Source organism: Podarcis pityusensis (assembly GCF_964106645.2).
Source record: "Podarcis pityusensis genome assembly, chromosome: Z".
Classification (NCBI taxonomy): domain Eukaryota; kingdom Metazoa; phylum Chordata; class Lepidosauria; order Squamata; family Lacertidae; genus Podarcis; species Podarcis pityusensis.
The window spans coordinates 3,027,210-3,053,641 of record NC_138044.1 but is presented as its reverse complement, the minus strand read 5'-3'; the positions used below and the strand labels follow the sequence as shown (position 1 = coordinate 3,053,641).

Here is a 26,432-nt window from a genome sequence, read left to right as displayed (position 1 = left end):
TAACTGCCCTTTTTCTTGTCTGAAGGAGCGTCTCCACCCCCATCGTTCAGCCCGGACACTGAGATCCAGCACCGAGGGCCTTCTGGCAGTCCCCTCATTGCGAGAAGTGAGGTTACAGGGAACCAGGCAGAGGGCCTTCTGGTAGTGGCGCCCACCCTGTGGAATGCCCTCCCTTCAGATGTGAAGGAAATAAGCAGCTGTCCTATCTTTAAAAGACATCTGAAGGCAGCCTTTTTAGGGAATTTTTTAATATTTAATGCTGTATGGTTTTTAACACTTGATTGGGAGCTGCCCAGAGTGGCTGGGGAAACTCAGCCAGATGGGCGGGGTATAAATATATTATTATTATTATTGTTGTTGTTGTTGTTGTTTCTGTCACCTGCTGGCCATCTTAGAGTGAAGGCAGGAAGCACCACTCTCACTCAGATGGTGTTCAGAACCAACACTCTATCATCACAGGCCCTTCCTCATCCCCCTTTCCTTAAAATGTGGCTGGACTTCAACATCCCTGACCACTGACTGGAGTTGCAGCTGGTTGGGGAAGGCTGTTGGGGGAGGGGGAAACTACTGGGGGAAGAGAGAAAATAATGTCTGCCATTCCTAGCAGGACTGTAATGTAGGCAGCAGCAGCAAAGTAAGCTAAGGGGGTGACCATAAATATACCAAATTTAGAGCCAAAAATTATCTAAAGCTCAGTCTGGCAGTCTAAGATCTTCTTATTCAGACAGGTGTTTGAAAATTAAGGTGCAGACCATGCTGACCACTGGGCTGCTGTCAAGCCAAATTCTATTTCAATTCTGCTTCCAAATGTGTTTTAATGTTTGCTTTGTTTTGTTTTTAAACAGAATTCCTTTTTTAATGTATTAAGTTTTTACATCATTGTGTATAATGTACGTAAAAGTAAAACAAATCAAACCAATGGAACAATAACAAAATAACCAAAACAAACAAGGGTGAGATAACAAAATTTCAAATCAAGAGATCAGAAAAAAGAGTACAAGAAAAGAAGAAATATACCCACCTAAATGTTTTAATGTATGTGTTTAATGCATTTTAACTATCGCTTTTAACCATTTTGTTTTTATTACCTTTTAAAAAATGTTCTCCAGCTGCCTTGAATCCCAACTTGAGAGAAATGTGGGACACGAACACATTGGATAATTACAACAACCAATAATTTAAGGTGCAGCTCTAAGCGCCTGACCAACACTAACATGCAGCCAAACGCTGCGTCAAGCTCTGGTTTCGGGAACTGCCAACTTCCCCCCAGGTACCTCCTCCCCACCCACTGCCAAATAATAATCACATACCTCTTTGAGGTTAATTTTGGACCCTGCCAACAGCTCAGCAGTCTCGTTGGATAGAGAAAGGTTCTGCATGAGGAACCGCTGGAACTCCAGCTTGTCCTTGGCAGTCGAGTCCAGCGTGAAGCCGGGGGCTGCAGGGTCAGGGGAGGAAAAGAAAAAATGATGAAGCTGAAGGCAGGGATTGTCACCGGTGGGTGTTGTCACTCAGCTCTCTGGCACCAGCTGTGTATGCAGGGCATTGTGGGTTGCACCCCAAGCACCTCCCTCTAATCCGCTACTTGACCCTTTTAATGGGAGACGGTGGGGACTGAACCTGCAGATTTTTCAGGTTATTTTATTATATATTATTAAATTATTACATTTGTATTCCGCCCTTCATCCTTAGATCTCAGGGCAGCTCACCACAAAAAATTACAACATAAAAAACACAAAATACACAATAAAAATAAGAACAAACACAAACCAATAATCCCCGTTTCTACAACACATTTAAAAGGCCATAGAATGTTAACCAGCCCCCAAAAAATCTACATCAGACATTCAAAAACCAACAAGCCTGCTAACCCAGCTATCCCAGCCTGGTTAACCCCCTAAAAACTCTGATACCCCATAATTAAACACAATATACAGTGGTACCGCGGGATGCGAATGGGATCAGTTCCAGAGCCCCGTTCGCATCCCGAATGGAACATAAGATGCATCTGCGCGTGTGCTGGTCCCGTTTTGTCGTTTCAACGCATGCGCGTGACGTCATTTTGACCGTTTGCACAAGTGGCGAAACCCGTAAGTAACGCGCTCCATTACTTCTGGGTTGCCGCAGAGCGCAACCCGAAAATACTTATCCTGAAACATATTTATCCCGAGGTATGACTGTACTCCCATAAAGACTACCTTACACTGCGTTTAAAACCAAAATCGCATTTGGACAGAAACTGTTTCTCAGGCGGCTAGTCCTAGTCTTTATAACCCTGGACCTTCTTCCAGAAGGCAGAAGCTGAAATAGATCATTTCCAGGGTGTGTACTATTATGCACTATCTCTGCAGCTTTCTAATGACACCTGGAAGCATAGATTTGATCTAAGGTGGGAAGAGTGCACCCAATTATTCTCTCCGCAGTCTTTACAACCCTGGACAGCATTGTTTTTCCCCTGACCGTGCAGCTCCCAAACCACACACACAGACTATAAGTTAATACACTCTCAACAGTACAATGGTAAAATGCCATCAACAGGTCCTTTGAGAGATTATTTTTCCATAGGATTCTCAGAAAATATAACCTCTGCTGTGCTCTCTTCACCAGGTCTTTACTATTTTCTCCCCAGGGATTGTGGTCCTGAGCTCTTTAAGGCTTTACAGGTCAAAACCAGCACTTTGAGTCGGGCCTGGAAAGTAACTGGAAGCCAGTGCAATCGGACCAGGATTGGTGCAATTAGCTCAAAGCATCATGCTCCGGTGAGCAACCTGGCTGCCAAATTCTGCACTAGCAGAAGTTCCCGAAATCTAATAACACGTTACAGTAATCTAGGTTCTGTCATGTGCTTTACCACTGAGCTACAGATATTCGCCCTGCAAGGTCCAGCCTCAGACCTCACCTGCCCGGCTGCTGAAATGAGTCTCCATGGTGTTGGGTTCACTGCTGCTGAGAGACTCCAGGTGGCGCCGTAAGGACTCCAGCTCCTCCTCCAGGCCAGCATGATCTGGATCAAACAGGTTACTCTTCTCCACCACTTCGTTAAGCCGCTCCAGCAACTGCGTTACTCTAAGAGAAAGGACCAACCAACCAAGAGTTATCACAGCTGCAAAGGAGGGGGCACTGAGCGGGGAAGGAGGAAGTGTCAACACCACACCTCCAACAGGTGCACCTGGAGCAAATCAGCTGGGCTGCAACTCTTTGTGACACTGCAGCCAGGAATTCAGCTGGCTTGGAACTAAGAAGGCTAAAATTTTGTTCTGGGTGTTCAGGCCTGAACTGAGACAATGGGTTGCATGCGACTAAATTTCATTCACAGTAGACTTGTTGTAAATAATGAGCCTTTTAGTGTTGCCAATTAACTTCAGTGGGTCTACTCTGAGCAGGGCTACCGCTGGATAAAAAACACCAGTGGCTTCCTGCTCCATTACAGGCAGAGGCATAGACATAGAAAGCGGGGTGCGGCGGGTGTGGTGCGCCCCGGGTGCCATCTCTGAGGGGGGTGACAAAATCCCCCCTGGGCGGGGATCGCCACAGATCGCCTCGCTGATCGCCCCCATGAGCGGCCCCTGGGTGCCCGGCATGTGTGCCGCTCCAGGTGCCTGAGCTGCTGGCTACGCCGCTGATTACAGGTGCTGATCAGCTTAGCAATAATAATGTTACTTCCAAGAACTGCTGTTATGAATCATCACTGTGTTTAATTTGCATGCATTTAACCTTTCATCAAATTAGCACAGACTGTGCTGTTTACATTTTATCACCATTGCCTTTTATCATCATTTAATCCTGCCTCTTATGATTTTTCCACCTTCTGCACCCATATGTGTCAACTTAGGAAAACAGTCCCTGCATCTGGTAGCACAAAGTCCATGCCCATGAAACCTTCTGCTGCTACCTACCAGACACTTGGCTGCTTATGTCAATACTCCTCTAAAAAGCGTGTGTGTGTGTATGCACACTGACTTTGCATTATGCACATGGAATTTTAAATGCCCCGCCTAAAAGACCATCATTGCAGGATAACCTTATTGGCTATGTGCCCACTCAAATGTATAAATCAGTGGAATGGACACTGTTACAGGTGACACACAATACTGTCCTGCAGTTGTAAGAAATCAAATATTTTAATGCGGCAGCACCCAAACTTTGGAACTCCCTGCCTACTGGCATCAGAGAAGGTGCATTCGCTGTATATATGAAACCTTTCTCTCTTATTTGAGCAGGCCACTGTATAATGCAGTCTTTGTCAACATGGTGCCCCCTTCAGATGGAAGACGACTCCCACGTAGGTTAGGAAACAGAGAGGTGGACTCACGTGGAGTTGGAATATTGCAAGAAGCCAAATTCATCTCGCTGTCCATCGGGACACAGGGATTGCATCACTGGCAAGATCCCAGCAGAGGTGAGAGGGGCTGCTGTGTAGTATGCTAGAGAAGGGGAGAAGAAAGAGGAGGGGAGGCGGGAATTTATAGGGCAGGGAGACCCACAAGTAGTTCATAGAGAAGCGCACGTGCTGGATCAGTACCAGCTAGTTAAGTTTCTTCAGTTAAGTTAAACAGTATTCAGAGAGTGCAGCTCAGAGGGTTGAAGGGTCAGAAGTCATCCTCTCCACTTTGCTCATGATATAAAGTCAACAGATAGAAGCCGATACTGAATGGCTATTTGCACCCACACCCACATACAAAACCCATGTGGCGTGACGGTGCAAACTCATTACAAAGTGGGGCATAGAATCAAGACAAAATTCTCCCTTGCATTTCAGAATTCAGTGCTTATTCAGATGCTAAGCCCATTGCTCTCCAAATTTCAAAGGTTAACATTTCTCCAAAACCTCTTTATTTTTGAGTCATAACGGAAGAGTATTTGCAGCCCCCAAATGTTTGAAATTGGAAGTTAATGACAAAACTGATTTTTAAAAAAACTTGCTGGATTATAGGCATCCACAGGGCAATTCAACTAATAGCACACAATCCTGAAACTGCCAAATGATGCCAGCAAGCATGACGCAAAGGAAGAAAAGGAGGATTAAGGGATGCCATTGTGCCGATGTGCACAGATCCACTCACCAGACACCACTGACGGCATCAAGTTTGGTAGCTCCAGTCTGCATCTGGTTCTGACTGAGCGTGTTTAGGAGCTCAACACTAAGTTTACTTGCTACTCTCTAGGTTTAAAGTCAAAGAAGAAAAAGATCCCTGAAGCCTAATGAATTAAAATCCTGTTTGCTTCCGTGGAGAGTGAGGCAACCAATGACCTTTCATCCCTTTCAAATGAGCATTACTCTCTGGCTGGCCAGTTAAAAACATCCTAGGGTGAAGGTAGGTTAGAAGGAAAGAGAAAGAAGGTTGGTGAGTAGCAAGAGACGAATAAGCACAGCACAAACCACCCTATGCCTTCCGTATAGCCTTTGGCCCATCACTTGTAGATCTGTATATGTATTTAGTTCCCCAAACTGCAGCTAGTCAGGAGAGAAAACGAGGATGGGGAATGCAAAGCGAGGAAGGAAAGCGAAGCCACAAATGGAACTAAAAGGCTGGTGGATCTAGAGTATGGTGAGCAAACCACATTGTGAACAATGGGATACCATTGTTGATGGTATCCCATCAACTCAGACTTTTAAGGCTCTTTGGTATCAAACTGTTGCAAACAGATGACTGAATCTGGCTTAGCTGCAGATTAAAATCTGCAGAGATCTTTGCTCCGCTTAGGTGCACAATTTACAGCACTATGATTTCAATAGCATCCCAACAAGTTAAGAAGGAAGTGGAAGGGTGAGAAAAATGAGGGTTAAATTGAGTTATATATTAGTTGCAGAAGTCCAAAGGGTTAGATGAGCTCATGCCAATCTGGTGCCATCCAGATGTTTTGAAGTACAACTTCTATCAGCCTCAGGCAACACAGCCAGATGATGCTGGAAGCATGGGTGTGCTTGGAGAGACTGATAGGAGTTCTAGGCCAAAACATCTGGAGAACACCAGGTTGGTGAAAGCTGGGTTGAGTCAATATGGCCACATTTCCCCAGAATAATTTGGGCAAAGCAAAAGGAGGGGGAGGAGAGAAAAAGAAAAGGGAAACTCAACTTACAGACTAGAGGAGACACAAAGCATATTTCAAAGACGGGGAGAAAGAAAAAATGAGGGTGGGGAGGAGAGAAAAAAATGTATGAGATAAAGTAAAACATTCTAAAACATAAACATCACAATAATGGCTTTATGGAGATACAACTGAAAGGTGACAATGGCTGCTTAGAAACATAGATTGTAGAGCTGGAAGGTACCCCAGGGTCATCTATTCCAACCCCCTGCAATGCAAGCAATGGCTAAATAATCCCTGACAGACGGCCTCCAACCTCTGCTTACAAACCTCCGAGAGAGTCCATCCCACTCTTGAATCAATTTGTTCAGGTCCTACCCTCAGGAGCAGCAGAAAACAAAGTTGCTCCATCTTCCATGTGATGTGACAGCCTTTCAGATATCTGAAGATGGCTATCGTATCTCTTCTCAGTCTCCTCTTTTCCAGGCTAAACGTACCCACCTCCCTCAACTGTTCCTCCTAAGGCTTGGTTTCCAAACGCTTGGTCATCTTGGTCGCCCTCCTCTGCACACATTCCAACTTGTTAATATCCTTCTTAAACTGTGGTGCACACAATGAGACACAGTACCAGGGATATTTTTCAGCCAGAACTCGCTGGAACTCAGTTCCGGTACCTCTCAGGTGGGCGGCATTGCCATTACAAGAGAACAAGGGAGGTGTTCATTGTGAGTTCCAGCTCCTCTTTTTCTAGAAAAATAGAATGGCACAGTACTACAAGTCTCCTCTGACCAAGGCAGAAGAGAGTGATACTATTACTACACTTGATTGGGATACAAGATTTCTGTTGATGCAGCTTAGGATAGTATTCCTTTTTTCTGCTGCATGACAATGTTGACTCATGTTAAGCTCATGGTCTACTAAGACCCCTGGATCCTTTTCACACGTCCTGCTGTCAAGTCAGGAATTCCCCATCCTAATGTGCAATTGTACATTTGTCCCTATTTAAATTCATTTTGTTGTTTTTTGGCCCAGTCCTCCAATCTCACGGTCGTATTGAACCCTGGTTCTACCTTATGAGATATTAGCTAGCCTTCCCACTTGACCTCATAGCATCTGCATGTGTAGCTTTCTGGCTAAGCAGCTCTCCATGCAACTGAAGCATGGAAGGTAGTGCCAAAGAGATTTGTTGCAAAGCGGTTACTTAAACTCAAAGGGGCGCCTTACTCTGAAGGGACAGGTTACCCCACCTAGGCCTGTGTAGTCATCTAGGCCTGTGTAGTCACCCCAACTAGGCCCAAAGACTTCCCAAATTCTTTCTTTGAGGATGCAAACCTAAAATGCATGGGAATTGGGAAGTCTTGGGGCCTAGTTGGGCCTAGTTGGGTTGACTACACAGGCCTAGACAACTACACAGGCCTAGGTGGGGTAACCTGTCCCTTCAACTCCATGTAAGGACAACAGTCACAGCTGTGGTTGCCACCATGCTGATCTTGAGACACGAAAAGATTTCTACTGATGTGCGACTCTTTCTGGGAAGTCAGACCTCTGAGCTCTTCTGGTCCAGCATCTGATCAGTTTCAGCTGGCAAAAGCTCCGAGCTCCTCAGGATCACCTGCTATATGAGATTCTTTTTAAGTGGAGGGCCTACACAGCTGGTTATGACCTTCCACGATTTGGTTTGGCTTCTTGGCATGTTATGGTCTCTGAAAGCAACAGACATCCTGAGGGTCTGGCAACTGCTCCAATGGTCTGCAAACATACCAGGCGGCAAGAACCACACATTCCTATGGATTTGTTCAATCCTCATTTAAAGTCATCCAAGCTGGTGGCCATCACAGCCTCCTGAGGGAGTGAGTTCCATAGTTTAACTATGCACTGTACTAATAAGTCCTTTAAAAAAAAAAAAGTGTTCTGAATCTTCCAACATTCAGCTTCGCTGGATGTTAACAATGAAGTTGTGAGAGAGGGAGAAAAACTTATCCATCCACTCTCTCTTTGCCTTGCATAGTTTAATAATTTCCTGCACCACAGTAGGGGAGGCCTTGGGCCTGATCAAGCTGCAAGGCTCTTCTCATGCCTTCTCTGTGCTCTCAGTTTCCAGTCCACTTCAAGTAGAGTGGGTGTTTCTGTTCCCTCTGTGGAATGATGAAACGTTCAACGAGCTCGACAAGCCGCTCTTGGAGAAGGCTGATCATTATGCCTCTGTGTGAGTTGCTGCCCACTCTTCTCTATTCAGTATCTAGGCCCAGGGCTGTTAACTTGTGCAGATGCATCGAGAAAGGTGCCTCATCAGTTTTAGCATTCCAGAAGAGAGATTGAGAACGCCTCTCCAACCAAAAATCTGAGACCTGCAAGCTCCTCTGTCTTCAGGCTGCTACTGACACCTCCTCTCCCCTCCTTGGGCAAACTTGGGCTTTTGCAGGCAAACAGTGAACAGGTGTGAAACATTTCACAGAGGTAGCACTGTGAAAAAGGGTTTACTCCTGGAGTTTCTTTTTAAATACCTTTATTGAGTTTTATGGTTGCAAGAAAACCCACGCCGCTTTGTGTTACATATTGAAAAAGAAAAATGACCAAACAGCCCACCCTTTTGTCCAATCTGAAGGCATATTTCAGATCTAAATAATAATAATAATAAACTTCACAGGGAGGGAACCTGAACACTGTTGATGTCAATATAAAGGAAGACATGACCACAACCATCTATTAGGCAATGCAGCAGGTGTAGTTTGTCCTGCAGAGTCTTTGTTTGCATGCTGGATAAGCGGCCACAAGTCAGCCACAAAAGCTTTTCTGCCCTACAGCCGCATGACGTTTTTGAGTCAGTTTCACATAAAGTGCTCTCTCCCAAATTACATAGTAGCATTTTATTCGTATATTTTAAGCCTTTGGTGTCCCCCCCCCCCCAATTTCCAACCATCTGTATTCTTGCTGCCGTGAATATGTAATCCACTAAACATTTCCCATCATAAACCTTTGGCTGTTTCTACTGAAAATACCTAAAGAACGAACATATAACAAGAGCCCTTTTGGATCAGGTTTATGCCCCATCTAGTCCAGCACCCTGTTCTCGCAGTGGCCAGCCAGGTGCCAATTATGGGAAACCCACAAGCAGGACCCGAGCACAAAAGTTTGGGCTTCCAGCAACTGCTAACAATGCTATTTCGGGTGGTGGTTGTTTTTACAGCCCAGTATTTTCTGTTACTTCCTACAAATATCTTGCTCTCATAACCAGGCAACTTTGGCACAGCGCCACTGCATATGCACAAAGGAGCCATGAAGTGCACATCTCCCTCCAGCAAGCAGGTGAGAAAGGCTTATCCTGCTGATTTATCCATGGTAACATTCAAGGCAAACTGCACCTGTGGATTAAGGGATCAGCTGGATCTGAGAAAATGGAAAAGCCTCAAATTTCACTCCAAATTCATTGAGGATGATGGGCTCCACATGGGGGTGGTTAACCTTACAAGGTTGGCATGTGGGCGTCTCTTTCCAGGTCCACAGAGCATGGGTAGGCAAACTAAGGCCCAGGGGCCAGATGTGGCCTAATCGCCTTCTCAACCTGGTCCGTGGATGGTCCGGGAATCAGCGTGGTTTTACATGAGTAGAATGTGTGCTTTTATTTAAAATGCATCTCTGGGTTATTTGTGGGGCCTGCCTGGTGTTTTTACACAAGCAGAATGTGTCCTTTTATTTAAAATGCATCTCTGGGTTATTTCTGGGGCCTGCCTGGTGTTTTTGAATGAGTAGAATGTGTGCTTTTATTTAAAATGCATCTCTGGGTTATTTGTGGGGCACAGGAATTCATTCATTTTTTTCTTCAAAATATAGTCTGGCCCCCACAAGGTCTGAGGGACAGTGGACCGGCCCCCCTGCTGAAAAAGTCTGCTGACCCCAGCACCAGAGGGCTGCTTACCTTCTTTCACAGGGATGGTGGGTTTCTTCTGTCGTAGCCCCAGCAGAATGAAGAAGAGGACCAAAGGGATGAAGATCTCGAAAGCCAGCACCCACTGAGGAAAGGAGGAGGAGGAGAAATAAGTCAGAGAGACCCAGAAGCAGGAGTAGCAGCACCCGAAACTTTGCCAGGGCCTTCCACCCAACCACCACCAGCACAGATCTGTACAAAAGAGACACAGCCAAAGAGTGTCAGGTTTTTCTCTCCCCAACCCCAGCTCATATATAGTATTTGAACTGCCATTCAGTGAAACTGCCTGGAAGAAGACAAAGGAAAGCATTATTCATTCATTATTTTTAATTACTATTAACAATTAATTTATTAATTGTAGAGGGGATTTACACATAAGATGCAGTAACCAAAAACAGTTAAAAAACCCCCGAAATAGCAGATACCTATATCTCAAGTCCCATGGACTGCAAGAAGATCAAACCTATCCATTCTGAAGGAAATCAGCCCTGAGTGCTCACTGGAAGGACAGATCGTGAATCTGAGGCTCCGATACTTTGGCCACCTCATGGGAAGAGAAGACTCCTGGGAAAAGACCCTCATGATGGGAAAGATGGAGGGGACAAGGAGAAGGGGACGACAGAGGACGAGGTGGTTGGACAGTGTTCTCGAAGCTACCAGCATGAGTTTGACCAAACTGCGGGAGGCAGTGGAAAACAGGAGGGCCTGGCGTGCTCTGGTCCATGGGGTCACGAAGAGTCGGACACGACTAAACAACAACAATATCTCAAGTAAACCATTGCATTCTAGGATAAGCAACAAATCTCTCTATAGACAAAGCAAAAGGAGGAATGCAAATGCCTAACTTAATGTTATATTATGCTGCTTTTCAAATCAAATATACTTGATCCCATCCCTCAGGAGAAGAACAGAGGACTATTGGACCCAACTCAAAGGTAAGGAAAGCAGACAATCTGTTCACAAGATCAATGGTGATGGCATGGAGAACATGGAGCAAAACACTGGTCCCTGACCCTTCACCACTGTTCTTGTCCCTGAATCATCCAGCTTTCAGACACACAGACAAATATCAACAGTTCTAGGACTGGGAAGACATAGTCATTCACACCATCTGTGACCTGCTTCCCAAAGGGAAGGCAATTTCAAAGAGGAACTACAAGGTAAATTAAAAGGCACTCATACTACCTGGGTTCAGGTAGCTCAGGCTCATTCTCTTGCACAGCGTTTAAAGAGCAGGGGACGTGGTCTAGAACACTTGCTTTGTTTGAATCCTTATGAAGCAAGTCACTTTCCTAATATAGAGCAATCTAATTGATCATGAAGCGGCGGGTGCTCATGGCCTTTGAATTGTACGGGAAACAGAATTAGGCCACCCAATTGAAGATCACAAATGGGAGGGGATCTGGATCACTCCCCTCCTCCAGCGGAGCGGTTAAGTAATATCTTTGAACATTGAATGTGTATGTCAAAGTCAATGGATAGAACAAGCATCATTAGATGTACTGCTGGATAAGTGTTTAATACAAGTGGTTTGTATTTGTTTAAAAACCAATAAAAATGTTTTTGGTTTTTTTAAGTAAACCACTGAATTGCTCCACACAATGCAAACTGTTAACTTGCAAAACTCAGTGACATAAGTCATGGTGAAGGCCTTTGGCTCACAGAAATTAAACAAATTCATAGAGGGAGGGAGGAAGGATCTATCTGTGAGTATTAGGCTTGACGGCTGCATGGAGCCTCCCTTTTCAGGAGCAGTCTATCCCCTAATAGCAGATGCTGTTGCAAAGGTCTGTTGCTTCCCCTGCCCAGTTTCTGGCTTCTCCAAGGCAACTGGCTGACCACTATGGGAAATGGGACATCGGGCTAGACAGACCTTTGGTGAACCCATCTGCTATCTTTACCCTTTTTCCTTAACTTTATGGTGGCTGCTATAGCAAGCCAGCCCCTCCCATGGGGAAGGGCCATAGCTGAGTGGCAGAATGTCCACTTTGCATGAAGAAGGTCACTGATTCAATCCCTGGCATCTCCAAGTAGGACTGTGAGATCCTCCTCATCTGAAACCTAGGAGAGCTACTGCTGCTCAGTGTAGACAATACTGACCTTGGCTGACCAATGCTCTGATTCAGTGTAAGGCAGCTTCCCAGGTTCCCTTGCCCCCACAGATACAGCTAAGTCCACGCACAGTACAAGGACAATCAAACCCTGGTCTCTTCTTTTTCCAACTCGGTGGTTCTGATTTCACTTCTTTTGCCATCTACCGAAGCTTCGCCAGCTAGTCCTGAGCCGCTGGGACCATCAGAAGCTCCCGCTTAAGTGCTAATTTTAATTGTGCTGTAATTAACAGATCCCATCTCAATTCCCAGCCTGAAGCTTCTGACATATCGTTTACGCAGCCCCAAAGCAAGATCAACGCATTCAAAGGTAACCAATAAGATTGAAAGCTTTCATTTTTTGCTAAAATGAAAACTTTGTCAACTTTCTTTCTTTCCTTCACTTATTGAAATTAAAATGCTTGGCAAGTGCATCGCCACAACCACTCCTAAACTCCGCCAGCAATGAATCACCCCTATTTGCATCACCCCTATTTGCATCCCACCAAGAACATGCAATGGCCAGAGTGCACAGTATGTCACCACGCCATCTCCCACCTAGTCCAGGATCCTTTCTGTGGCCAACCAGATGCCCTTATATGAAGCCTGCAGGCTAGACTTGGGCACATTAGCCCTCTTCTCCCCTCCTGTGGCTTCAAGCAACTAGTATTCAGAAGCATTGCTGCCTGCAGCCATTGTGGCAGAACAAAGCCATCATGGTTAGGAGCCATCAACAACCCTACCAGCGGGTGCAGAATGCCACGGCGAGGCTCCTTACGGGGTCTTTGCAGCAGGATCAGATTCATCCAGTGCTTTACCAAGTGCAATGGCTCCTGGTGGAGTACAGGGTCAGGTTCAAGGTGCTGGTTTTGACCTTTAAAGCCCTATGCGGCCTAGGACCCACGTACCTACGGGACCGCCTCTCCTGGTATGCCCCATGGAGGACCTTAAGGTCCATAAATGACAACACTTTGGAGGTCCCAAGTCACAAGGTGGTTAGATTGGTCTCAACTAGGGCCAGGGCTTTTTCAGTACTGGCCCTGACTTGGTGGGACGCTCTGTCACAAGAGACCAGGGCCCTGCGGGACTTGACATCTTTCCGCAGTGCCTGCAAGACAGAGCTGTTCCGCCTGGCCTTTGGTTTGGACTCAGTCTGACCCTTATGTTTCCCTCCCCTTATGGTTTTGATCTATGGGCTACTATTAAAATGAGACTGCATTTTAAATTGGTTCCCCCCCCTTTCCCACCTATTATGTTTTCATTGTAATTTTACTGGTGTTAGCTGCCCTGAGCCCGGCTCTGGCTGGGGAGGGCGGGGTATAAATAAATAAATTAATTAATTTATTATTATTATTATTATTATTATTATTATCCTCATCCAATAATCTGTTCAATCCTCTTTTAAAGCCATCCAAGTTGGTGGCCATGGCTGCCTGCTGAATAAGCCAGTTTGACAGTTCAACTCTGAACTGCTTTTATCTGCCCCAAATCTTCCAACATTTTGCTTCCTTGGATGCCCATGACTTCAGTGGTATCTCCAGCTGTGTACAGTACTGGACAAGAAGAAACACAGCAGAAAAAAGATCCGCACTTTGGCACTGGCCATGTGGCTTTTGTGTTGCCTTTAAATCTTGGGTGGCTTTTAAATGGATGATGACAGCTACTGGTTAAGTGGGTCAGTTTTGGGGCCCTGCCCAGCCACAACAGAGAAGCTAGTGTCGCAACAGAGGGGGGAAGAACGTGTTTTCTAAATAAATAAGTAAATGGGGTGTTGTGTGTGGCAGAGGCCAAATAATTCAGAGCATGTTTTGCAGAAGGCGGGGGAGGAGAATATCCTGACACATTAAAGAGCACTGCCGTGATGACTCAGCACATTTATCCAAATCACTTCATGCTGTCAAGGCACAGAGTCAAAGAACCACCACCATATATTCAGATTGTGACAGTACTTACCAAGTAAGGAGTACCAGCGCATCATTTTTTTTTTCATTTAAAAAACAACTACCGTATATATGCCCTGGGAGTGGGGGTTCACAACAATCCCTGGCATAGGAATGTTAACCTGATAAATTTGGGTGTTCTCCACCTCTGCATTGCAATCCAGAATACTTTCCTATCAAGGCCTACTGAGATTCAGAATTCTGATTTCTAAATGCAAGGGGTGCTGCTTTGGACAAAATGATTCCCTGCAGAGGACACGTTTCCACTTACGGAAAGAATGTCCTCTGGCATGCAAATTTTGGGCTGCTGTTTCTGAAGAGGTATCATGAACTTTTACATGCCCCGTTCAAGCCTCCCACAACTTGCCCTTCTCAACTTGTGGGATGATCAAACAGCAATGTTCCTAAGGAACTTCTTACGTGGGTGTTGGCTATAATGAGAGAACCTCTTCACTCCGTAATTGGAAAGCACTGCGGGACTTTAAAAGGTCTCGGTGCAGTGCAAGAATATGTGGACTCTGATTTACTGCAGTGAAAACAACTCACAAATCACGCATTTCTAAGGGTAAGGAAGACTCGGAAGATTTCTAAGCTGTTTGGAGGGGTTTCTTTTCTTACACATCAAATTCAGATATACTGTACAAAACTCTCTTCCCACACTGAACGACAAAAATTTGTTTTCATTGTGTGTTTTCTACATCTACTGCTCTCTATTCATTTGAAAAATGGAACCTCTAAATTGCACCCTCCCAAACCCAATTTCCTGCACACACACACAAAAGAAAAGAAAATTGAGACTAGGAAGAGCTTTCTAACATAAGAGCTGTTCAGCAGTGGAACAGACCACATTGGAAGGTCATGCACTCTCCTATTTAGAACTTTCTAAACAGAAATTGGACCACCATTTATCAGGGATTATTTAGCTGCAATTCCTACATTGCATTGCATTGGGCTAGAGGACCTTTTTGAGTATCTTCCAACTCAAAAGTTCTATTGCTCTCATGTAACTGATGGAACATTTTCTGGTTAACATCAGCTGGTAATGGCTTTTTGTCAATCATTATTTTTATCACAATTATTATATTAGGGTTTTTTCTGTTACAAGTGCAAATTAAAAAATAATGGATTTAGTTTAAAGAGTGCTTGATGCACTTCAGCTGGGCACTCTGATTTTGCCGGTGTGAGTTTGAATCCAACCTGCAAAGAAGCAGCAGCTGGGAAGCGGTCTTTAGAGATTTCATCATAGCATAAACTTTTGTCTCTAAGAGTGCCACAGAATTATTTGCTGTAATTAATACAGAAAGTTCTTTCCCACCCCTCCCAATCCAGGTCCACTTCCCCAGCAGGTGGTGATTTTAAGATGCCTTCTGGAAATATGTATGTGTGTGGGGTGAAGAGACATTGAGGGATTCGCCAGGCTTGGTTGTTGGATTAACTTTGAAAGATAGCTTTCTTTTCAAGACATTGCATCCCCTCCCATACACCTACAGGTACTCTCAGGAGAGACACTGAGTCAGCCAACACGCCTCCCCCCCCTTCAGTCAAAAAGGCTTTCAGAGTGGCTTAAAGTGTAGTCAGTTAAAACAAGGCATTCCCTGCCTGCAGGTTTATAATCTAAAGCAGCACAACACACAAGGAAAAGGGAGCAGAGAAGGAAGAGGAAAAAATCAAGCTCAGGCTCCAGTTCTTAAACAGTAGTACTTATAATGAACAGGTGGTATAAAAACAGTTAGGGGGAAAGGAGGTGTCTGATGGAGCTGGTCTTTCAGCAGAGCTGAAGGAATGACTGCTGACAGCTATTATTATTATTATTAATAAAAAATTATACCACCTTTCACCAGAGGTGCTTTACAATATAAAAGCAGAAAAATATGTAACCTAATAACAAATAAAAACAATAACACCCTGCCCCTAGTCCACAGACTGTTTAATCAGTCAAAGGCCTGGTTAAAGAGGAACGTTTTCGCTTGGTGCCTAAAGGTGTACAATGGAGGCGCCAGCCGAACCTCCCTAGGGAAAGCATTCCACAAATGGGGAGCCAGTGCTGAAAAGATCCCTTCTCATGTTGCCACCCTCTGGACCTCTTAGGGAGGGGGCACACAAAGAAGGGCCTCAGAGGATGATTGCAGGATCTGGGTAGATTCACATGGAGAGAGGCAGTCCTTGCGGTACTGTGGTCCTGAGCCATTGAAGGCTTCATTGGTCAAAACCTTTGAATTGGGCCTGGAAACTCACTGGCAGCCAGTGCAGTCAGGCCACGATCTGTGTCATATGTTCAACCCATCTTGCCCTGGTGAACAACCTGGCTGCCAAATCCTGCACTAGCTGAACTTTCTGAACCATCTTCAAAGGAAGCCCTATGTATAAGGTGCTGCAATAATTTGCCATCTAAACTCCAGGAATATGTAAACCAATAGCACAAAGGGCGAATTCGCTTCCTATTTTCTTATCTGGCCAAGTTTCATGAGGCAGTTGAAGGTGCACTTGTTAAGATGGATAGTAAAGAAAGGCAGATGTCCAACAATATGGCAAATCTGGGAGCCTCCCACTGATGACACAGCTGGCACAGGAAACCACATTGCCCATCCTCTGAGTCAGTACTTGTGAGGGAGTAAAGGAATTATCCATCCTGGAAGACAACAGAAGTGCTGTGATCTCTTATCTGAGAGGACTTTGCCAGAGGCAGGAAGATAAATTACCAGAAACCCTTGAATGCTTGTTCTGAAACATCTGCCAGATTAGCAGCTAGTGGAATCTTTGCGTGTGACTTTGTTCCTTGCCCTGACCTCGTACTCCCATGTGCAGATGCAACGCACAGGTGCAGATTTCCCTCTCCTGCCTGGAAGGGATGCATTATCTTATATGCTGTCCTCCACACCGATGCAATCATTGCGGGGTTCAGCCAGAGGGCAAGGGCAAGGGCAGATGCCGCAAGAAAGCCAACTCTTCCTGATTCATCTATGAGGAAATGTTTTGTGCATCCAGGGGATTACAAAGTAGATGTGTGCATGGAGAATATATTTATAGAATAATTATAGAATATGATTATAGAATTGTAAAGCTGGAAGGGATACCAAAAGTAATCTAGTCCAACCCCCTCCAATGCAGGAATTGCATCTAAAGAATCCACGAGAGCTGCCCATCCAACATCTGCTTAAAAACCTCCAATTAAGGAAAGTCTTCCAAGATAGTCTGTTCCACTGCTGAATAGCTCTTACCATCAGAGAGTTCTTCCTAATGTTTAGCTGAAATCTCCTTTCTTTTCATTTGAATCCATTGGTTTGGGTCCTACCCCGCAGAGCAGCAGAAAACAAACTTGTTCCATCTTTCATGGGATTGCCTTTCAGTTTTGAAGATGGCTATCATATCCCCACTCAGTCCTCTCTTCTCCAGGCTAAACATCCTCAACTCCCTCAACCATTCCTCATAAGGCTTGGTTTCCAGACCCTTGATTATCCTGGCCTCCCTCCTCTGCACACCTTCCAGCTTGTCAGTATCCTTTTAAACTGTGGTGCCCAGAACTGGACACATGACTCCAGGTGTGGTCTGACCAGAATAGAGGGGTAGTATTACTTTCTTTGATATGGACACTATACTTTTGTTGATGCAGACTAGAACAGCATGGGTTTTTTTGCTACAGCATCACACTGTTGATTCATGTTAAGCTTGTGGTCCACCAAGACCCCTAGATCCCTCTCTCATGTACAACTGACAAGCCAGGTGTTCCCCCATCTTATATGCCTCTTAAGACTTTGTCTCCAGACCTTTGATCATCTTGGTCGCCTTTCTCTGCACACCTTCCAGCTTGTCAACATCCTTCTTAAATTACAGTACCCAGAACTGGACACAGGACTCCAGGTGTGGTCTGAACAAGGGAGAAGAGAGTGATACTATTCCTTCCCTTGATTTGGACACTAGACTTCTGTTGATGCAGCTAGAATAGCATCAGCTTTTTCTGCTGCTGCATCACACTGTTGACTCAGGTCAAGACTGTGACCTGTGAAGACCCCTAGATCCTTTTCACACACACTGGTGTCAAGCCAGGTGTCCCTCATCTTATATTTGTGCAGCCGGTTATTCCTGCCTAAACATAGAACCTTACATTTGTACCTATTGGTGTTCATTATGTTAGTTTTGGAGCAAACTGTTCTCAGCAGTCATGCAGATTGGTTGGCATAATTGTTAAACTGGCCTTCATCCTAAGAGGCAAACTCCTTCCAAAGTTTCCTCCAGGGTAGCAGAATCTGTTCCTCTCTGCAACCAGCCCAGCTTGGGTGTCAACCATTGTTCTTGGAGATTGCCCCTCCCCTTGTTTACTTGTTGTTGGAGGGGAGAGTTCTCTGACAATTGCCACTCTGTGCCATGAAACATTAACACCCATTTTCTTTGCCAGCTTCTGCCAGGCAGTGTCAAGTTCAGGGTGGGGTAAACTTGTTTTGCTTTGAGATTTCAGAGATGTCACTAGCATTTCTGCTCTAGCTTTTGAAAAAGCAAGAAAGAAGGTTTCACCAAGACTAATAATGATAACAACTTATCCACAAGCCTGTGAGGCAGACCAATAATTTACAGACAGAGAGCACAGAATAACTGGGAAAAGGTTACCCCTAGTCACCAGAACTGCAAACACCATCCTTTATAATACAGTGGCTGCATCTGTGATTAGTCACGTAAGGACAGCCTCATTCACTGACTGAAGAGGTTTTTCTTCCTACCCACTGTTATTCATTACTCATTAACAAAAGGTTCCCTGTGAAATCTTAAAACAGAAAACAAGAACAGTGCAAATAATTTAAAAAAACTCTCAGTAAAATGTCTGGTGGGATACAAAGATCTTCACCAGGCACCCAAAAGACAACAATGTGAACACCAAGCAAGTTTCTCTGGGGAGGCCACCCTGTAACCATGGGCCACTACTGCAAAGGCCCTCCCTCACCTCCTACCTTCTTTGGCTTTAAGGGTCCAGGCAGGTGTATAAGGAAGAAGAGCCAATTCACTACACAGTCACAAGATGCAGGGAGACAGGGCCAATGCAGGGGGTGCCCCATTCTTTTGTGTGGAGCTCTGGATATCCTGTCCCTTCGCCCCTCAACTTTTAAAGCAACAACAGCATGGCTTACAAGGTGGCTGGACTGCACACCACCTAAATTTGCTTTCTGGCCATGTTGGTCTGTGGTTGCTGTACACAGGAGCCTTGTAAATACTGAGTGTGCAATAGCTGGGTGCAGGGGGTAGGCAGAGCTTGAGTGAGAAAGGAATCATGCTAAGATGCCAGGCAAGACTTCCAGCTTTAACTTGTGCATAAGGAACAGGTTATTGTCAACAAATTGTGGGTGGGGGAGAGGGCCCAATCCACTACAGTGTACCTAGAAAATCCTGAAAGCACCTCCCACTGAATGGTATGTGTTGGTAGCAACAAGCCAGCGTTTCTCATTTTCTTTCTCACGAAAATTCTTTCCATAAACCACTCTGCGTTTTCTTTGGCAGCGGTCGGTGTTTGCGTGTGTTATAATCAATTCGTATATAAATTTTATGGAATAAAAATAAATAGAAGCTTCAGCCGAAACTTGCACCTTCTCATATAAACTAGAATACGCCACAGGCATGTTGCTCCCATGTCTTGAAAGCACCCAGCAACACTCCCACAAGGAACCATAATCTGGACACGGAAATGATATTGGAAGGACAGAGAAAGTTTCAGTGGTCTACAACTCCCCCCCCCCAACCACTGATCATAATGGCTGGGGTTAATGGGAGTTGTAGCCCAGTGTGGTGTAGTTGTTAAGAGTGTTGGAATAGGGCCTGGGAGAGGCCAGAGTTCAAATCCACACTCAGCCATGAAGCTGACTGGGTAGCCTTGGGCCGGCCACCACCTCTCAGTCTAACTAACCTCACAGGGTTTTTGGGGGATTAAACAAGGAGGGGAAGGACCATGTACGCCAACTTGAGCTCCTTGGAGAAAGGGGGGGGGTTTATAAATGCAATGAATAAATAATAAATAAACATTCATCTGGAGGGGATTATGTTGGTTGTTGCAGATGGTCACTAGGGCAATGTCTACCACTTGTTTTTATTATCTGTATTTTAATATATTTGTGGGGGAAGGCTTTACATTATGTTACTTCCACTGTAGCTTAATTACTTTTAAACGACCATCTTTTATATGTTTCTGACTTTCTGCGTTTTAGCCATGCTCGTTTTAATTCTTTGTAAGCCTCCTTGAGACCTGGTTCTTGGAAAAAGGTGGGGTATAAACAAAAGCAACAAACCAACTGCACACTTCCCAGAGTGTACGTAGTTACAGTCCCCATGGGGTCATCTGCCATATACTGCAACGTGGCAAGCAAGGTTTGATCTGTTCCCCAGAGCTGGAGTTGCAAAGCAGTATGACCTGCAAAGGCCTTGAATCTGTGTGTTTGCTGGCACAAACGCCTCTTGGGTCAGCTTCAGCTGTGATATGGGGATAATCATGGCCTCATATCACATATCTCTATTCCTTGCAACATCCTAGCAAGGAACAGAGATAACCAAGCTGAGCATTTAATAATATCAACTCAGTACTTGAAAAATTCCAGTTACATGGAAGTGAAAAGAGAAATGAAGTGATTAGGACTGACATAATTTATCTGAGATTCAGAGAAGGAAAATTTTAACACATCTAGACAATTAAAACAATTTAAGCTTTTATCTCTTATCCCCACCCCCAAATACAGGAAGAAAAGAAAAATATAGATTTAAGTTTAACAATTTGCTGGATCTAACGACTACGGGGAGATTTGTTAAGCACAGATGCATGAGCAATTTAAACAATGTTTATATGAAGCAACAGTTTATACAGAAAGCTATTTATGGTTCACATTGTCCAATATCATTTTTGTCTTCTTCACAACAACTTTATTATCTGACCCCGTCCATATATAACTAAATATATTGATACAGCATTTCCCGCTTTTACTATGTCAACCCTTTAACGAGCACATGATAAAATTCTGCTGGCAAAGCACTAGGCACAAACAAATCTATTAAAATACAAGTAGTGGTTATGGGTAAAGAGTTATGTGCAGCTGGTACTTTTTATACTAGGCTCCCTATGCTTTTTTGGGGGGTGGGGGTTTGAGATGCCAGTACTCATGTATTGATAAAAGTGGTGTGGGTGCCAGCACGAAATGGCTGCCATGGGCAGTGAAAAACAAGTTGCCCAAATGGTCACAAAATATGCCTTGCCATCTCCTGTGGCACTTTTCATATTTAAAAAGAGGGAGGAAAACATGGCTTCCACCCCAAAGGATTCTGGGAATGTAAAAGGCAACCCTGGTGATAAGGCTGCTGAGCCTCTTCTGGCAGAAATCTCTCTCCCCCCCCCCCCCAAAAGCTACAGTTCTCACAGAAGAAGAAATGACTATTAAATCAGTTTTAAATCTGTGGCATTCTTAATGCGGAGGATTCAGGTTCGATTTTTGAAGTGGCAACCAAAACAGTGAAGAAACCACAAGGCAATATTTCCACAGGATGTGGAAACCGTGTCGCAGCTCATGAATGTGTTTAATTTCACATGATTTTTACACCTTAAAATGGATGCCTGAGGACTGGCTTATCACAACCATTGATGGGGAGAAGAAAAAAAACCGTGAAGAGGAGCAATCGTTCCCAACCACATTCCCAACCTTGAGGCAAATCCAGCCTTCAAAAGCCATGTGGTAAAACTGGACTTGTGGATACACGCATATGTACAAATACCCACCCACTCCATAAATCTACATGGAAAGATCGCCAGTTTAGGACCCATGTTTGAAAACATGCCAGTTCTCCACAAAGGCCATTTCACTGCACCAAAAGAGAGAACAAGTAGACCAACCTCAAAATGTGTGTCAAGTTTTCATAAAGGCTGCTTTAACAAAAGAAAAACACCACATTGTGCAGTTCTTTCCATAAATATTCTACTTCTAAAAACAAACACATAAGGTGTGTTTTTGGAATTTAGATGTGTTTGGGATCTTATCTGGTTGGGGGTTTGTTTGTTTGGAATTGGGCTTCTTTGACCCCCCCCCCCAAATAAACTGCACTACAAGGACCCAAACCAGGGGGGAGGGAGAATGGAAATTTTTTCATATATTTTTTAAAAAATGTGAAAAAGTAGAGCTTTGCATAAACCCAAAGCTAAGAATTTTCCATCATCTTATTGATTAACTTTGATAATTGCTGTCTATGTTCAAGTGAAACTGTTTTGGCAGGGAATGGACACAAATACACCTTCCAGACAAAAAAAGTGTCTGTTTCAGGTCACAGCAACTCTTGACCCTGTTTTCTTCCCCATCCCACCAGTCTCTCCCCCCCCCAGCCCTTTTTCTTGCTGGCTCCCACTGCAAAACAAGCCCCAGCCTTATAAAGAAGATATTCTTTGCTGCGTTTCCATAGCAACAGAATCCAGTTTAGAATTGCAAGCAGCACACAAGCACACAACACTCATCACCAACAACACAACCACACACACGCACAAAATCACATGGTGTGTCAAGTTGGCATTACGACTAACAAAAAAATCTATAAGGCAAAAAAGGAGGGCAGAGAAGAGAGGTGGGCACGGTTGCCAACTGGCCAAAAGATTTACTGACCAGGCTTGTTCTTGTGCCTGCAACAGCTGCTTGAATTCTGCAAATTCAGGTGAAGCTGTTCTTGGCACATAGAGCGATGCCACCCATGCCTGGATAATGGCTGTAGATGGTGGTGCTGTTTAACTACACAGGAGCAGTGGCCAGTAAAAAGTTGTCAACCCGATAGGTGGTGCAGGATGAAACCCTTCTAGACAGGATTCTATTTCTGAAGACAAAACAAAAAATGAAAGGTGGGGAGGAAAATAGCAGGATTTGCGGTATTTCCTCTGCCTCCCCCTCCCCTTCTGAGGCTACAGGAGGTAGGGTGACTCTGTGGTTAAATAATAATAGTAGTACTGTAATTCACTGGAATTAAAGCAAAAGCTCATCTAGCTCTGCATTCGTCCCCCATCAAGGGCCAGACAGATCCACCTGGGGAAACTTGCAATACTGTAACTAGTGGCTCAGCACCAGCAAGATTTACCGTATTTTTTGCTCTATAAGACTCACTTTTTCTCTCCTAAAAACTAAGGGGAAATGTGTGTGCGTCTTATGGAGCGAATGCAGGCTGCGCAGCTATCCCGGAAGCCAGAACAGCAAGAGGGATTGCTGCTTTCACTGCGCAGCGATCCCTCTTGCTGTTCTGGCTTCTGAGATTCATAATATTTTTTTTCTTGTTTTCCTCCTCCAAAAACTAGGTGCGTCTTGTGGTCTGGTGCATCTTATAGAGCGAAAAATACGGTACCTGCAGTAGATTTAGGGCAAACCAAGAGAAAGGCCTTTCCAGTCAATTCTCTTACGGAACACACTGCTTTGGCAAAGGAGCAGGACACATTCAAACCGAGGAGGAAGTCTTTATCTGTAGCGATACCTAAAAGATCACTTTTCTCAATACCAACTGCCTTGGACCCTTCAATCAGCAGATGAGGCCTTGTTGGTGGTTACCACTGGAGGCTGCCAGGTTGTCACTGACCCATGACAGGGCCTGTTCAGTGGTGGCTCCCCTGTTGTGGAATGCCCTCTCCTAGTGAGGTCTGCGCGTCTGTCCCCATCATTATTAACTTCCAGGAGTGGAGTGTTAAAAACACTCCCAGGCATTTGGTAGCTGAAAAAGCATGTTCCAGCCAACCCTGATATCTGTAACTGCTTTTAGAACCTCTTAATCTGTTTTAGAATGATTTTGCTTTGTCTTTGCTTTGTAATAGTTGTGTGCCTTCAAGAGGAGCAAAGGTGAGATATAAATTCAATAAAGAATGATACAGACAAGAAAATAGCTGTGATGAGAAAATGATACTTCCAGGTTCAGAGGTGGTCTACTTCAGAATGCCAGCTGCAGAAGGGTAACAGCAAGAAAAGAGATGGTGCCTTTTTGCTCTGCTTCTGGGCTCCCCAGAGGTTCAAAGTTCATAGCAGTGAGAAACAAGATATGCTGGTCTTATCCAGCTGAGTGGTTTTTGTTTCCGTTTAAGTATTTTCTAGTGGATGTTACATGCATGGCAAAGGCAAAGGCCTGATTTTCAATATGTCACCTCTACTCGGAGAAAGGTCGCCCTTTTGCAATATGAGCATGCCTTTTCACCCCGTTTCGCTTGCAGACAGGGCTGTGATAAACATTCCCTTCCTTGTTCCTAAGCCAGTTCACGCCCAGGGAAAACCCCCTCCTATCAAAACAACATCACTGTTGCTCCCTCAACCAACGCCCAGAGTCGGCGCCTGTTCCACTTTTGTTGTGAGGTGTGGAAATGGTTTCAAAGCTCCCACACAGATGGGAGGAGGAGAAGAGATGGACATCTACTAAGTGACAGTTTTTTTCAAAACTCCCTCTCACATCTCCATGGGAACAGCATGGGGAGGGTGGTGCCCACCCTAGGCCACCTGTTCCTCTGAACAAGTCAGGTGTTCAATGCCTTTTAGCTGGAACCCCGACCTAGAAACAGTTCCTGTTTTTAAAGTACTGTATTGGCCTGGCTTATATAGCCTCACTTTCCCCCCAAATTCCGACCATGGAAAGTTAAAATGCAGCTTATATTCGCAACCTTACAGTATGCAGCTAGGAGTATGGGGCAAACAGCACCAGGAGTTTGGGTATTTTTTCTTTCCCCCCCCTCCCCACCCGCAATTTTAAAGGTGCAGCTTATATTCGGGTGCAGCTTATATTCGGGCCAATACGGTAATAAAAGTTAATGGCTCTTTTGTGTGAAAGCAGAAAGCGGTTGGCTCAAACAGTGCGAGTCCTACTCAAGAGCAAACCTCTTGAGTAATGGGCATGGCCAACTTAGATCCATTAAATTTCAATGAGCAGCACTCAGTTGACTATACTCCCCTCTGGGACCACATTCACAAAGCATTGTGATACCACTTTAAACAGCCATGGTTTCTCCCAAAGAATTATGGGAACTGCAGTTTGTTAAGGGTGCTGAGAGTTGTTTGGTGACTCCAGTTTGGAAGAATAGTGTAACAATCAATCTCTCTTCATGGGTAACTTTGAAAGTGTAGTTCTGGGAACAGAACAGGTGTCGCCCAAGAACTCTCAGCACTCTCAACAAACTACAGCTCCCAGAATTCTTTGGGAGAAGCCATGGCTGTTTAAAGGGGCAACATAGTGAATTATGTACATGGTGTGAATGTGGCCTGAGTCGCGCCATTTCAGACTGCAGACGGGGAATGGACATCAGTGGGAAGTGCACTGTTGTCCCACTCAGGTCCTGCTTGTGGGCTTGCCATTGGGACATCTGGTTAGCCACTGAGGGAACAAGATACTCATCTAGATAGACCCCTTTTGGCTTGATTCAGCCAGGCTGTGTTCTTAGGTGGGGGTTCACACAACTAAATAATTCTTCATATACATAAAAAATAACAAAAACATTCCGTTGTCTCCAACTAAGTTCTCGACTCAGAGTAGAACCACTGAAATTAATGAACCTCGGTTAGTCACATCCATAAACTCCAATGGGTCTACTCGGAGGACTAACACGGGACGCAATCCATTTCCTCTTAAAGGCTAATTTTCTACATGCAAGGATTCTTGTGTATGTGGTGCTGCTGCATGTCCCAAGAATAATTCAGCCTAAACAAAGGTTTTGTGAGAAGTAGACCCCGGTGGGGAAATGCAGCTTAAGGATTTTCTCTTCCAAAACAGCGCCTCCAGCTGCCTGCCCAGTAACCCAAAACCTGAGCAGCAGCTCGGTGGTACAGTGGTAGAACATTTGCTTTGCATGCAGGAGGTTACAGCTTTAACCCCAGTCATTTCCAGGCTGGGAGAGAACCCTGCCTGAAACCTTTTAAGAATCACTGGCAGTCGGTGCACACTGTAAACTATTGGTCAGACTTGGTATAAGGCAGCTTCCCCTGCTCCAGAGCCCACAAGTCAGCCCTGTGCACTGCTTTCCAGTCTTCAAAACCATCCAGGTAATGTTCTCTAACCCATCTGACTACCAACTTCAGCTGAACTCAAGAAGGGTGTCACTAGCAATTTAATAAAGCAAGTTCAGTTGGAGCCCTAAGGGCATTTCACAGCATACAGGACAACTCTATGGGGCTGAGGACAGCTCAGTCCATCTGTCCCCCCAGTATGTGGGGACAGGGCTGAGACCACCCCAAATTTTGAGGTGCCGGGTCCTGTCGGGCCTTCCCGCTGCAGCAGAGGGACTTGTTGGGCCTCACAACCTCCTTCTGATGTGTGTGACATCACGCATGTTGCATGTGTGACATCACACACGTATGCCACACAGAAATCAGTGCCTCTGTAATCTGAAATGAGGGACCAAGTATCGTCACAATCAACTCTCCAAGAGTTATGAATAAATTCCTTTGTTTGTTTTCAAAACTGCCTTCAACCTTCTGGTTCATTACCAGCAAG

At 44.8% G+C, this 26,432-nt stretch overlaps 1 protein-coding gene across 4 annotated transcripts in view; it reads right to left on the bottom strand.

The window, feature by feature from the left end:
• Positions 1-26,432, bottom strand: part of ABCA2 (ATP binding cassette subfamily A member 2) — a 109,816-nt gene that overhangs the window by 71,805 nt on the left and 11,579 nt on the right. For 3 of the 4 annotated variants that reach the window (XM_080990739.1, XM_080990738.1, XM_080990741.1), the window contains 4 exons: positions 9,947-10,040; positions 4,313-4,424; positions 2,900-3,066; positions 1,311-1,438 (listed from right to left, as the gene is read on the bottom strand). In XM_080990739.1, the coding sequence (XP_080846865.1) occupies positions 1,311-1,438; positions 2,900-3,066; positions 4,313-4,424; positions 9,947-10,040 (501 nt within the window). Of the gene's footprint in view, positions 1-1,310; positions 1,439-2,899; positions 3,067-4,312; positions 4,425-9,946; positions 10,041-21,723; positions 21,821-26,432 lie in introns of those variants that run through there. The other variant, XM_080990740.1, reaches the window with a different exon arrangement.